This window comes from Hemitrygon akajei, chromosome 5 (genome assembly GCF_048418815.1).
Source record: "Hemitrygon akajei chromosome 5, sHemAka1.3, whole genome shotgun sequence".
In the NCBI taxonomy this organism is placed as follows: Eukaryota; Metazoa; Chordata; class Chondrichthyes; order Myliobatiformes; family Dasyatidae; genus Hemitrygon; species Hemitrygon akajei.
Window position 1 is genome coordinate 181,239,063 of NC_133128.1, and position 14,726 is coordinate 181,253,788.

Here is a 14,726-nt window from a genome sequence, read left to right on the forward strand (position 1 = left end):
CAAGTAGATCAATAGACCAGATTTTATTCTATTTTTTCTTTTATCAAAATGCTTTGATACAAAACTAACAACTGACCAAGTTATTCCCCATTTACTAATACAAAGGGAAAAACACATCATGTAAAAATATTTACTAGTGTAACTAAACTATAATATTAATGCAAAAAGACTTCTACCTTGCTCAGTTTTTCAATTTGCTTCTCCAGTTCTTCCACACTAGTCAACTGTTCCCCATCATCCTTAAAAAAAACCAAATAACTGTAATTATGAACAATTATTAAACATCATATAAAAATTTTCAAATTCAGATCTAGTAAAGCTAACACAAGATAGGCTCTGATAATTCTGAAGGGGGCAACAAAATCTCTATTTTTCACAATGAAAATTGGACAAAGAGGTTCAAGCACCATTATTACACCTCAATTATTGATAGAAATCTCAGTAAACATGGCTTTCAAAATATGAAAAATAAAATTATAAATGATCACAAAAGGGATGTTTTTTCTTTAGAGAAAAGGCTTTATACCATACTGACAAACGGGTGCTGAAGACCTTTGCACAGTACTGCATGCTTTTCCAATTCTCCTGTCATTAATTTGTGATGCAATGGAATTATGGAGTGTTGAGATCACATGCTTCAGTTGCAAATTAAAAAGGAACAAACCTAACAATTTGAGAGCCAAGAAAAACTTTTCAAAGCATCCTACACTGTAAGTAGCACAATTTTTTTTAAATATACAAAGAATTTTAAGAAACCATTAATGGAAAATTGTATACAATTTCCACAAAAACTTCAAGGACATTTTAGAAAGAAAATTAAGAAAACATAAAATTCAATTGCAAAAGTAGAGCCAAAGCACTACTAACAACCTATTAGTGCATGAAATGACTGTGTCTCGATGTCTAAACTGGGATATAATGTTTATAATTTTGGATGGACAATCAGAATTATACCAAATCAAACTGAAGAGTACTACTGTACATTCAGTAATGGCAAATATCTTTGCATGTATTTATGAAGTTTATTTACCTTTATCCTAAGCCAGAAGCAAAATGTGCATAAATTTTATTTCATATCAGTCTGAATAAGTACTCACAAGGTTGCCACTCCTGTACGTCTGTGGTATGGAGACTTTATCCACGGTCCTGACCACAACACAAATAACACTGATCAACTTACCTCATCTTCAGCAATTTCTATCTTCTTTGCCTTCTTTTCTTCATCTTTATCCTCCTCCTCCTCCTCATCTTCACCCTGATCATCACTGTCATCATCGTCGTCATCATCATCATCACTGTCACATTTTCGCTTTCTCTTTCGGCCAGGAGTGGGAGTGCCCAATAACCGCTGCTCTCCATTACTGTCGATACCACCAATTGACTCTTTCTTACCAGTTCGCTTAGCATGAATAATTTTAAGCCTAAGAAAAATTAAACTGTAATCAGCATTTTTTTTAAACTAGAATGTGGTATTTGTGACAGTTCAGAAATATATTAAAAAGGATTATTTAAGGGGAGAGAAGGAAGTCAATAGAATTTTTATGCCGCTTCTTAAATGTAAGTTAACAAATGCTAACCTATCACAGTATACTTTCTTTTTCAGAAATGCCATTTATTGCAACAGAGCGATGCAGTTGAAAAACTGCACACTAATAAAAGGGACAAAATAACTTAATGATGATAAATTTAAGATACATCAATATTGCAAAGTAAAATATAAGTGCCATTAAAACAGCTCCAGCTACCAAGTTCAAGAATGTAACTTACTTCCGAAGTTTGCCTTCTACAATCCATTTGTCTCTTCTCAGATTGGACATATGATCAATATTTTTATCAATTTCACTAGAAAAAAAATAACAAAATGCAAATCAGCAACAGTCCCATTTTAAAGAGGTTTGACTTACATGGAAATTCCAGTTAAGACACTTACTTGACCACAACCTTGCTGCATGCAAGTTCATTAACTAAGAATGCAAGTACAGAAGCCTTTTGAACTGGAGCGTGTGCCTGGAAAGGCTTTGTGTTCAAACTTTCTGTAAGCTCGGTTTTTCCATTATGGGCCTCCATATAGATTTGCAAAATTTCTGAAACTGTGTCCTTGTTTATCCTGACATTGGCGATATGATCTCCAAGAAAAGTCCTTGCCTGTGGAAACAATTTTTTTAGACAAGTAAATCACCTTCACTGTTTAATTGTAGAATACAATGCCCAAATTGAAATTCTACGGTGAAATAGAAAGGGGCAGCCATTATTTTATGCATCAAAGAAGATGAGGAAGTATAAATTGAGCTGTGTGACATTGTACTCAGTAGTCTTAAATAAAATAATCTTATTTAAAGTTCAGTTTTGTTCTAGTTAGAATGCCTTCTAGTCAATGGTTGAAAAGAAACAAAACTACTTGGAGGCAGACAAAATATTCCAGAAGCAAGTGTATGTTACTGAACTTCTTGCTTGCAACATCTAAGCATTCTTGTAACCAGGATAGATGCACAGAAAAAGATGAATATTTAAAGCAGGCATGGAATTAAAGATTGTGACTAAGTGTAAGAAAACAAAGCATCCGCAAATAATACAAACATGCTGGAAATGCTCAGGACAAGTATGTAAGGGGCCTATTTTCGATGATGCTCAAAACTAAAGAAGCACATGGAAAGTAAAACACCTTTGTAAAAAATTCCCAAGCGTCATGACTTGTAAACTTATCACATTAGTCTGCCAGTACAAGGCCCATCCATGAAACTGCCAAGGAAACTTTTAGGAGATGGCAAAAGCACTTCAACTAAATTTTTTTCATGCTTCACTCCAACTAACAATTTATAGATGCTTCTGAACATCCAAGACCTTCAGAAACACCCAAGAGCAAAAAAACATTCAAACCATAAGTCAAAAATATATGGTCACCCAGATATTTAAATATACAAGTAAACAATTAAATGTTAGTGCTGTCAAACAATTAGCTGTGAATTAATGTTTGAAGTGAAAAAAGTGAAAGGTCAGAATTTTAAGTTGTCCCAGTTATACTTTATTGAGAGAGAATGACAAACTGAGGGCCAAGGGAGAGGTTAAAGTGAGGGCTGCCAAACCATTTTGCCAAGAAGCATGATACACTTGAGATGCCCAAGCTAGAGGAACACTTGTAACTCTTGCAAAAGCATGTCAATGGGCTCCTACAGAACCAAACTTCATCTCATCAGTGCAGACTGAGGCTCCATGACAAAAACTGGACTAATTCATTACAATTATCTGACAACTGTCTTCCCTAATAAAGGATGTACATTGCTAAAATGCCATGCTATTTTTGCTAAAATGCCATACTATTTTTCTAAAGATAAATTAATTACTAATTATCTGAAGGTAAATTCAAATGACATTTACATTGTTTTTGGTTACAGTCCCCAGAAAGAATCAGCTCCACTGCTGAGTTACTAAATCTAACTGATATCCTGCATATTCTTTTTATAGTTTTCAACTGCATAGGCATATTGTTAAAATGTATTACGAGGATCAGCTTCTTTTTAAAAACACTTTCTGTTCTGACAGTTGATCACAAATTTAAACACTCAAAACTGCTGAATTCTTCAAATCTTTGTTGTGAAAAATATATGGCATTGATTTTTGCATGCAAACTAATTCAATGAGTAAAATGCAAGCTGAATCGATAATGAAAGGTGAGTAAGCATTTATCTTAGCTCCATGAACAATTTTTTATTGTTATTAATGAAAATTAACAAAATGCAGGTCATACCTTATGTCCTGGTGGTAGTCCTGGGTCATGGATAGCAGCACTTAAAAGTCTCACCAACAAATCTTGGATTTCTCCCATGCTTTCACCCACATTAAGCAGTCCTTCTTGAAGTACATTCAAAGTTGGGACATCAATATTTAAATCAAAGCCAAGAACCTTACCAAAGTTGTGAAGGAACTGTACTACCATAAGGCAATCTGCAAAGGCACCTCCAGGCAGTACAAGACCAGGAATGGGGAGAAACTCTGGTAGAGGCTAAAATCAGACAACAAATAATTATGAGCTCAAAGAATCAAGGAACAATTAACCATATATTTATTTTACTGTTTATTAGATCAGAATTAACATTTACCAAGCAATATTTGATTAGTTGTAGCAAATTGCTAAGCCCACTTCTAAAAGTTCAATATTCAACTTTACCATCATCAGAGATCCTCACCACCTAGGTCATGCTCTCTTCTTGCTGCTGTCATTAGGTAGAAGGCAAAAGAACCTCAGGATTCACACCACCAGGTTCAAGAACAGTTATTACCCTTCCACCATCAGCCTCTTGAATAAAAAGGAGATAGCTACACCCACTTGCCCCATCACTGAGATGTTCCTACAGCCAATGATCTCACTTTAAGGACTCTTTCTCCTTATCTCATATTCTTGTTATTTATTGCTAGTTATTTATATTTGCAGTTTGTTGTATTCTGCACTCTGGTTGATCTTTCATTGATCCTGTTATAGTTACTATTCTATAGATTTCCTGAGCATGCCCACAGGAAAATGAATCTCAGGGTTACAGATGGTGACATATGTAATTCAATAATAAAATTTACTTTGAACTTCCCTTTGAAAAATCACCCCCCTCCCAAAAAAATTGGAGGCAATACACAAATATTGAAAGTTTGAAAATGTAACGAATGTGGAGCAACTCTGAGGGGCCAAAGGGTACAAAGTCACCCCCTCCTTTTTGAGAATCTCAAGATCGCTATTATTTCGGGTCTGAGACCCAGGAAATGACAGAGATACACATCATGTCAATAATGAGAGAGAGAGACGCAGAATACACAAGGTTTGGAATGTCTCCTGACATAAGCGGAACGGAACACTGACTACTGCTTGGAGACGGAATTGTGTATTGAGTACTGTACTATTCATTGAAACTCCTCAGGGGACAACCAGAGTGGTCTGGTTGAGGGATTGCATCATCCCAACCTGATTGACATCTGAGACCCCGTGAGTGAGGATAAAAGACAGGTCAGGGGAACACCCCTTAGCTGCACCAGGAGAAACGCTAGAAATCCGGTGACAGCGTTTTATAGCGAAAGCTGGTGGGAGCTCGTGTGCGTCCTCCGTGGCGGGCTCATCACGGAACGGTCTAGCTAAAGGACGGATACGGATCAAGACCGTACCAAGGAAAGTTGGCAAGTTTTTCTCTTTCTCTCTCTCTCTCTCTCCAACAATTATAACACAGCGACGAACCAATGGCTGCAGCCTGTGTGAACTAAAGCGAACTTTATATTTCCATCGGACAATTCATTATCCCCTAGACAACGATAGAGCTTGTTTCTTATTATTATTATACCCGCACTTTTAGGTTTAGTATTGATGACATATATTATCTGTATATTTGCATTGATATTATTTTTGTGTATTTTTGCTAATAAATACTGTTAAAAATAGTATCATCAGACTCCAACGGACGTCTCTATCTTTGCTGGTAAGTAAGCCAGTTACGGGGTTCGTAACAAAAACAAAATATTGTTTATCTTCATCTTGTAAGTACAAAAAGCTAAGTATGAAAATAATAAAGAATTATGATAAATTTGAACACCATTATCATGACCATTTTTAGAGGGTCTCCTAAGGAAATTAACAGAAATAAATCTTCTCATTTAAAAGTTCTGGGCTGATCAGACAAACTCTCAGCATTTTTTCATATTAACAACCTCTCATCAAATTGTAAGCTATTCCACTCATAGAACTAAAGAAATTCATTGCACAAACCAAAGGTCATTCTGATCAGTTGATAGCTGGCCAAAATAAACCCATTGAACCAGTGTGTAAAAAACAAAAACTGTGCAAATACAAAAAAAAACACTAAATAAGCAATATCAAGAACTAGTTTTACACCAGTCAGTATGACTCCCTTGCTCTGCCAATAAAAATCGTCATAGGGTCATTGAGAAGTACACCATGTATCCAAATAAGGCAGCTTGACCTTGTTTTTTGTGTTCAGCTAGGTATCTTCACAGATGTGGACAAACACTCGAACATCCCCTCATTTATATCCACCTCTTCACGTCTTACAGTTATTGTGGATTCTCTTCCACGTGGAGATAATTGTCCCCACCATCAAACACATCTTCAAGAGGCAGTGCCTCCAGGTGGCAGCATCTACCACCAAGGACTCTCACCACCTGGGGCATCGCCACTTCTCATTACAACCATTGGGGAGGTGGTACAGGAGCCTGAAGACTGAACTCAAAAGTATTTAGGAACTATTTCTTCCCCTCCCCCATCAAATTTCTGAAAAGTCCATTCACTCATGAATACTACTTCATTATTCAATTTTTCAACTATTAGCTTATTTTAAGCTATTGTACTACACTGCTGCAAAACAAATTTCACAACATTCATGTCAGTGATAATAAACCTTATTTTGATACTTGCATTGATCGCCTTGAGGTGCATTACCTTACTTCTCCAAGCTGACTTCCATTTCCCACTTTCATGCCCATTTAACCTGTCTACTGATAATTTCCCTGAAGCCTACAAGTCCCTTCTAGAGTACTGAACCCTGCAGAATCCCAATAAAGTCACTCCTCCACTAACATTCGCAACAAATGTTACCATTTACCCTATTCCCCCTACTGAACCAAATTTTTCCAACCAATTCTTCTTTGAATTTCATGAGTTTCCACATAGCAGATAGATCAAGGAACTGGAATTCAGGCCAACAACACATTGCTAAAACTCAAGTATGTTCATTGCATTATCCTCATACAGTCTCCCTGTTACTTAAAGATTTCAAATTGACTAGACCTGGCCATCTCTCAACAAACCCATGCTGACTGTTCTCAATTAACCTGCGCCCACCAAAAAGTTGATTTTTGTCATTTCAGATTTTTCTCCCAGTAACTTGCCCAGGTAATATTATATTAACTGGTCTTGCTTGTGCTTTGGTTCATCATTTTGGTCTTTTGAAAAAGAAAACATTTCAGCTATTATCATTCTCCCCTTAAACCATACCCAAATACATACTAGTGTCATGCTTTTGGTGTGTAACAATTGATCACTACATGTTTCTGCTACATAAGCCTGACAAAGCAAGGAAAATGCACGCATCCTACAACCTTCAAATATAGCATCCTTGACAGTCAAATCAATGGACATCACCTTTTATCTTAAATTCTTTCATCTTAACTCTACTAACTCACAATGATTCACAGTTATTCATCTATGTTTAAACTAATCTTAAAGATAATGTCTGCTCCTTCATTAGTAAAACTACTCTTCCTCCAAATTTCCTTCATTTTTTTTGGTAATGGTAAAGATCATCTGACACTTGCATAATGTTATCACAGGAGCCAATTCCAAAAACCATTCTCACACAACTGGACAAGAAAAGAATTATATTTTGATCAGTTACATATCATTTGTCTAATGTCACTCTTCCACCATTTCCTTTATGATATTTTCAGCAATATCAATGTTTAGCAGTACTTTGAAATTTCTTTTCAGTCACAAAGTTCATTTTTGTTCCTTCATATTTTTAGTATTCCAGTTGTGATTTAATGGTTTTCTACTGTATTTATATTGATTTCAAGATTTAGAAACTCTGCCCATAATCTTATCTTTTACTTTCAAGAATGCATCTCTTAATACCTACTTTTTGATTCATATTGTCTTCTTCAATATTAATTGTGCCTGGGAACACACACTCTACACAATGATTACCTGATAAGAACAAACACTACAAATTTATTTGAAAATATATTGTTACTTTAAACTCCATACATACATACATATATTTGAGACCCGATTGAAGAGGATTGTATTCTGGACAATAACATTTGTGGAAATCAGAAGAAATTTGTTCATTCTTCCAACAGACTTACCTTGTGGTCTGACAAACACATATCTTCATTGGGTTTCTTTAGCTCCTTTGCCATTTGCAGCTCCAATTTCTTCTGTTCTAATTTTCGCTCTTTATTTAAACGTTTCTCAACCTTTTTCTCTTGCTTTAGCCGTTCCCTTTCCTTTGAATATTAACAGATTGCAACTTTTATTTATCAAATCATAGAAACACATTCAGATACAATAATCCTTCATTAAAAATTAGAGTTTAAGAATAATCCTGGTTTCAAAAAGAACTGATTAACAGATCACACAGTTCACAAAAAAATTGCACCGCATTGAAATTACAAGTGCAAGTTAAAAGCCACTGATAATGTTGATACATGTGCAACAAGGTAAGCTTACAAGGAAAAGTATGGAAGTTATATATTCTGTAGAAGTCCCATTTTAATAAACTATAATTTACGTAAACAATCTTAATTAAATATATGAGCCTATTAAAAAGTAACCCCCCCCCCCCCATCCCTTTGGAAGTTTTCATGTTTTATTGTTTTACAACACTGAATCATAGTGGGTTTAATTTGACTTTTTTGACACTGATCAACAGAAAAAGACTCTTTCATGTTGAAGTTAAAAAGATCTTGACAAAATGTTGTAAATTATTTACAAATATAAAATATAAAATAATTGATTACGTTAAGTTTTCACCCCCTCCCCCTTTGCAGCCAATTGGTTTTAGAAGTCACATAATTAGTTAAATGGAGATCTGTTTTTGGAGACCTGTGTTTCAATTGATTGTAGTGAATATAAATCTGTATCTGGAAGGTCCAACTGCTGGTGTCAGTATCCTGGCAAAAACTACACCATGAAAACAAAAGAACACTCCAAGCAACTCCCCAAAAAGGTTATCGAAAGGCAGCAAGTCAGGAGATGGATAGAAGAAAATTTCCAAGTCGCTGAATATCCCTTGGAGTACAGTTAAGTCAATCATCAAGAAATGGAAAGAATGTGACACAGCTGTGAATCTGCCTAGAGCAGGCCATCCTCAAAAACTGAGCGACTCTGCAAGGAGATTAGTGAGGGAGGCCACCAAGAGACCTCTGACAGCTCTGGAGAGGTAACAAGCTTCTGTGGCTGAAATAGGAGAGGCATCGCATTCAACTGTTGCCTGGGTGCTTCACCAGTTGCAGCTTTATGGGAGAGTGACAAAGAGAAAGCCACTGTTGAAAAAACCTCACATGAAATCTCAGCTAGAGTTTGCCAGAAGGTATGTTGGAGACTCTGAAGTCAGCTGGAAAAAGGTTCTATGGTATAATGGAACCAAAATTGAGCTTTTTGGTCATCAGAGTAAATGCCATGTTTGGCATAAGCCAAACACTGCACATCATCAAAAACACACCATCCCGACTTCGGAGTAGATTTGTTTTCCAGCAAGACAATGACCCCAAGCATAAAGCCAAAATTACACAGGAATGGCTTAAAAACAACAAAGTTAATATCTTGGAGTGGCCAAGTCAGAGTCCAGACCTCAATCCAATTGAGAATTTGTGGCTGGACTTGAAGAGCTGTTCACTCACGATCCCCATGCAATCTAACAGTGCTTGAGCAGTTTTAGAAACATAGAAAACCTACAGCACAATACAAGCCTTTCAGCTCACAATGCTGTACTGAATATGTACTTCCTTTAGAAATTACCAAGGGTTACCCATAGCCCTCTATCTTTCTAAGCTCCCTGTACCTATCTAAGAGTCTCTTAAAGAAAGACCCTATTGTATCTGCCTCCACCACCGTCGCCGGCTGCCCATTCCATACACTCATCACTCTCTGCGTAAAAAACTTACCCCTGACATCTCCTCTGTACCTGCTTCCAAGCACCTGAAAACTATGCTCAATCATGCTAGCCATTTCAGCCCTGGGAAAAAGCCTCCGACTATCCACATGATCAATACCTCTCATCATCTTATACACCTCCATCAGGTCACCTCTCATCCTCCATCACTCCAAGAAGTCCAAGTTCACTCAACCTGTTTTATATAGAAGAATGGGGAAAAATTGCAGTGTCCATATCTGCAAAGCTGACAGAGACCTGTCCACACAGACTCAAGGCTGCAATTGCTACCAAAGGTGCAGCTACTAAATACTGACTTGAAGGGGGTGAATACTTATGCAATCAATTATTTTGTCTTTTATATTTGTAATTCATTTAGATTATTGTTGAGACCAGTTTTCACTTTGACACAAACGAGTCTTCTTCTGTTGATCGGTGTCAACAAAAGCCAAATTAAAATCACTGTGATTCAATGTTGTAAAATGGTATAACATGAAGTGAATACTTTTGGGGAGTGAATACTTTTTATAGGCACTGTATTACATAAATACGGATCATGAACAGACAGATATGCTTGTATCAGCACCACTCTCCTTTGTCCACCTGTACTCTACTTTCGCTGTAATTGCAAGAACATATTCTGCACTCTTTTTACTACCTTGAAGTAGTTATGTCACAAGCTGTCATCCAGCACAGAAAAAAAAAGACATTTTGCTGTATCTTTGCAGATTTGACAATAACAAATTAATCGAATCCATTATTGTTCATGGGTTGAAGGGTTTGATCCGGTAAGGCTCAATGTTCTACATTAATGTAACTAAGAAAATATGGTAAGTTGATGGAAATCATCAAAGCAGCTGTGGAGGGCAAGCAAAAGTTTGGCACCATCTATGGCCTCTTGCTCGCAGTCTGCATGTGACTGTCTCTCACTGACTGTTCCTGAGGAAAGATCCCTGCATATAAATGATCTCTCCCTCTCCCTTGTTGCTGAAGGAGCAAGGTTTAATTGACATGCTTTGGGGATTGTGGACTCTAATTCAAATATGATGTGTTTCTGCTCGCTCCTCATTTTTGTTACTAGTTTGGGCGATTTTGATAACAAACGCTGAGATGAACTGAATAAGCCTTTTGATTTTGTGATTTATGCTCTGTGTTTTTACATTTTTTTTGCTGCTGTTCGCGTGATCTGTTTTGCACATGGGGGTGAGGGGGGCTTGATGGTTTTTTTTCTTTGAACAGGTTCCATTGCTCTTGTTTCATGGCTGTCTGTTAGGAAGACGAATTTCTGAGTTGTACACTGAATACACACTTTGATAGTAAGTGCACTTTGAATCTTAAGTTACTGTAAGTTACATAAACTGGACAGTATTACAGAGAATTCTGAGAAAATTCACTTCAAACAGTCACATGCTTTTGTTAATTCAAGTAAGATTTGTATTCACTGTTTTACTTACTTCAGCTTTTTTCCGTGCTTCCATTGCCTTCATGAGCATCATATGTTGCCTTCTCCTTTCCTTTTCCTAACAGTGTACAAGGTAAATTTCAGGTTTAAACAGTTAAGTATCAATATTATATAGTTTAAAGTTTTAAAATGTATTTTTACTATTTTTAGAATTAAGTTAGACAACCGTGAACAGTTTAAAATAAAAACAGACAATGGCCAAGTTTGTGTACATTTTAGTTGAGGATTAGGAAATAACATGGACAATCAAAAGCAAAACAGAAAAAGCAACAGATGTAAAGACAGTGTAAAACGAAAGCGTATGCTTTAAGTTATGTACATAGTTCTTGGAAAAGCAGAGCAAATCAGTGCGATGCTTCTCCATAGCTGTCAGGGATAAAGCGCAATGGTCGGCTTCAACAGGCTAATTACCTTACATCTGCTTCAGTCAAAAATCATTTCGCAAAAGGCCAATTAGTATAAATTATTTGTTGTAATTAGCCAATTTTGTAAAATAGCATTTACCGACATATCTAAATTTCAATTCAAGATTGAAATCAGTCTTTCAGAACATCCACTAGAGAAGAAAAATTAAGATATCCCACATCAACTTCATTGTTGAAAAATTCACTACATTAATATGGTATGCTCATTTTCCAGCAAACAAAATTATGCTATTGACTAATATTACAAATTCTAAATTTAGAATAAAGAGAACTTTGAGTATAGGAGGGTGGCATAAGGAGGCCGTATAGCTAAATTATATTTATCTTTTCTTACTTGGATCTATGTGCATGGGTCTTTAGGAAATATTTACTTTCAGCTGTCATTATTACTCCCAAACCTTCTAAATCTGTGAATTCCTTCACGTCCATGATTATAACAGGTTATACGTCAATTTGAAATGTTTAAGGGGAATATGAGGAACTTCTTCACTTAGAGGGTGGTGAGAGTGTGTACGAGCTGCCAGGACAGGTGATTGATGCAATTTTGATTTCAATGTCCAAGAGAAGTTTGGATAGGTACTGGGAGGGCTATGGTGCAGGTGCAGGTAGACGGGACGAGGTAATTTAAATGGTTCAGCATGACTGGATGGGCCTATTTCCGTGCTGTACTTTTCTATGACTACGTATTAGCTTTATGAAGTTACTGTATATGCTCTTATGCTTCAAATTTTCATCTCCCAACTCCTTAATTGCTCCTAATCTACTGGACTATAATCAACCTTACTTCCCCAGTTACAAAGCTTTTCTATAGTATCATGAGAAGATATCTAAATAAAATACATAAATTAACTCATCCTGGTCCAATTACTCCCTCTTGTTTACTCTTCACTTAAACACTAACTGCGATTCAGATACTCCAAGTGAAATGCCAACAGAGATCAACAAAACTAAAATTAAATTCACATCCGTGAATGAAGGAGTTATTCATTTGTATTTATCTTAAATTTGAAATAATCAGAAATATATGGCATTCATACAAAAGCTTGGTCAGATAGTAGAAGCCAAGAAAGTATTTTGGGAATAAGTGTACTGATGCATTATCATGAAATTCCTCTCTCATGATATTATAAATGGAAATAGTATACTTATAGGAATATATTCAAAACAAGATGCGGAGATCTGCTGCTGATAATCTGTCTTCCTTGCTTTACTGAAATACGGGTGACTCAAAAAACTGTGGTTAAGTTGGAAGAAATTTTCTCAAATTTGGTTTGCTGGAATGGCATTGCTCTGGGACGTTAATTATAAATAGAATGTGGGACAAGGGAATAAGTTGTGGTAAAAAGATTGAATGTTTATAGGCAGTGACCATTTCTGAAGAACTGTAACTACTTTCAGAACTTGTATATTTATCCTTTTGTTGTCTCCTGTTTAAAGGTGACAATGAAAGTGTAAATTACATTAGCTGATTCAAAAAGAAATTTTTCTTTTGTAATTATAGCAGATGTATGCAATGCACTGTGCTGTAAAAGCCATGCAGAAGTATGTAATATGACAGCAGCCAGTGCTACACTTTATGCATTACTATGACAATCATATCACAACCAAATCACGATGCGGTGTTAGATGTACAAAAAACATACCCATACCATATCTAGTCTATGCCTCTCCAACTCCTGGTAGAAAGAGTTGGCACATTATTATGAAACAGTAATCACAATTTGTTAAAACCAGTGCATATTATTAAAAAAAAACGATTTTCCCCAATACCAAAGCAAGCTAATTTAAATTGAGGAAAATTATGCATAATAATAAATATGTTTACTTCAATATTTGTCCCCAAGGTACAAAAAAGTCAATAAAGCAAAATTCACTAAATATTGTTAGAATACTGTATATATCATTTACCAACCTGATGCTTAAGCAGGACAGCTTGCTGCCTTCTCAATTCCTTTTCCTTCAAAAGTAACAGAAAATACAAATGGTTGATTATATCAAATGTGCAGATGAAATGAACATTGAAATTGGAAACAAAATGGTGATTACAACTCAATAATATGCCAAAGTTTTCTGAAATTAGTTACAGATAAAAGTAACTTGAGATGCTTGAAGTACCTGGGTAGAAAAGAAAAATTATCAACAAAACCTTTCACATTAAACTTTCCATCTCATGACATAACTATGAACATGGTCCTATGGTATCACTCCCTGCATTATTTCCTCCACATATTACTCAGGGTCCTATATAATGTTTATCACCTGTCTATACATTATTAAAACGATTACAAAATCTCCCTACGTAATTGTTCAGTAAAGTTCAATGATCCAGAGATCCTTCTAAACTAACCTTCATCCGTTTCTCGGCTTCCAATAACTTTGCATTTGCTGCTTCTTCCTTCTTTTTCCTCTTAGCCTGTGCATGCAAAACAGGTCTGGAGGTCATGCAAAAAGCACTACTGGAACTTGAAACAATCTCAAACTTTTAAACGTTACATGCTAAACACACCAAAATACAATGAACTAGAATTTCTACAAAACATCAACTAGAATACAAAGACCACAAATATTGCTAACAGCTTACAAGTCAGGCAAAATTTCTGTAAAACATCCAAAAGACAAGAGTTAATAGACTAATTAGTACAAATAATTTGGAGAGAAATGAAGAGAAGATATATTTTTAAGGGCTATTCAAGAACTCTCTGTATCAGGACCAAATATTTGCCCACACTAACATCTAACAGTAATATGAGATTCAGCAAACAGCTGAACACACAAGCATCTCTCACTACCAGCACAGTCTGTGACGAGCAAACTTCCTCCAAGTTTTCTTGGATAACAATCAATCTGTGAAAAGCATTTTGAAACTCAGAATTAGAAATCCACCTAACTGCTATAGTTGTAATTAAAACAAATTATGATGCTTAAAACGAAAATAAGCCAATTATAGGACAGGAACAGGCCCTTTGGCCCATCTAGTCCACGCTGAATTGTTACTCTGCCTAATCTCATCCACCCACACCTGGATGATGACCCTCGATATCTCTCACATCCACGTATCGATCCAAATTTCTCTTCAATGCTGCAGCTGACACTACATCCACCACTTCTGCTGGCAGTGCACTCCATACTTGCACGATCGTTTGAATGAAGTTCCTACTCATAGTCCACTTAAATATTTCACCTTTCTCCCTGAACTTA

The 14,726-nt window shown here is 36.0% G+C and overlaps 1 protein-coding gene across 14 annotated transcripts in view; it reads right to left on the reverse strand.

Annotated features, from left to right (window-relative positions):
- Positions 1 to 14,726, reverse strand: part of baz2ba (bromodomain adjacent to zinc finger domain, 2Ba) — a 253,351-nt gene that overhangs the window by 68,890 nt on the left and 169,735 nt on the right. For 10 of the 14 annotated variants that reach the window (XR_012099099.1, XR_012099098.1, XM_073047374.1 and 7 more), the window contains 10 exons: positions 13,876 to 13,941; positions 13,441 to 13,485; positions 13,178 to 13,204; positions 11,096 to 11,161; positions 7,855 to 7,995; positions 3,746 to 4,000; positions 1,931 to 2,145; positions 1,768 to 1,842; positions 1,181 to 1,421; positions 177 to 239 (listed from right to left, as the gene is read on the reverse strand). Coding sequence is in view for 12 of the 14 variants with exons in the window: in XM_073047374.1 (XP_072903475.1) it covers positions 177 to 239; positions 1,181 to 1,421; positions 1,768 to 1,842; positions 1,931 to 2,145; positions 3,746 to 4,000; positions 7,855 to 7,995; positions 11,096 to 11,161; positions 13,178 to 13,204; positions 13,441 to 13,485; positions 13,876 to 13,941 (1,194 nt within the window). In the remaining 2 variants the exon portion in view is untranslated. The remainder of the gene's footprint in view (positions 1 to 176; positions 240 to 1,180; positions 1,422 to 1,767; positions 1,843 to 1,930; positions 2,146 to 3,745; positions 4,001 to 7,854; positions 7,996 to 11,095; positions 11,162 to 13,177; positions 13,205 to 13,440; positions 13,486 to 13,875; positions 13,942 to 14,726) is intronic. The other 4 variants (XM_073047381.1, XM_073047376.1, XM_073047377.1 and 1 more) reach the window with 3 other exon arrangements.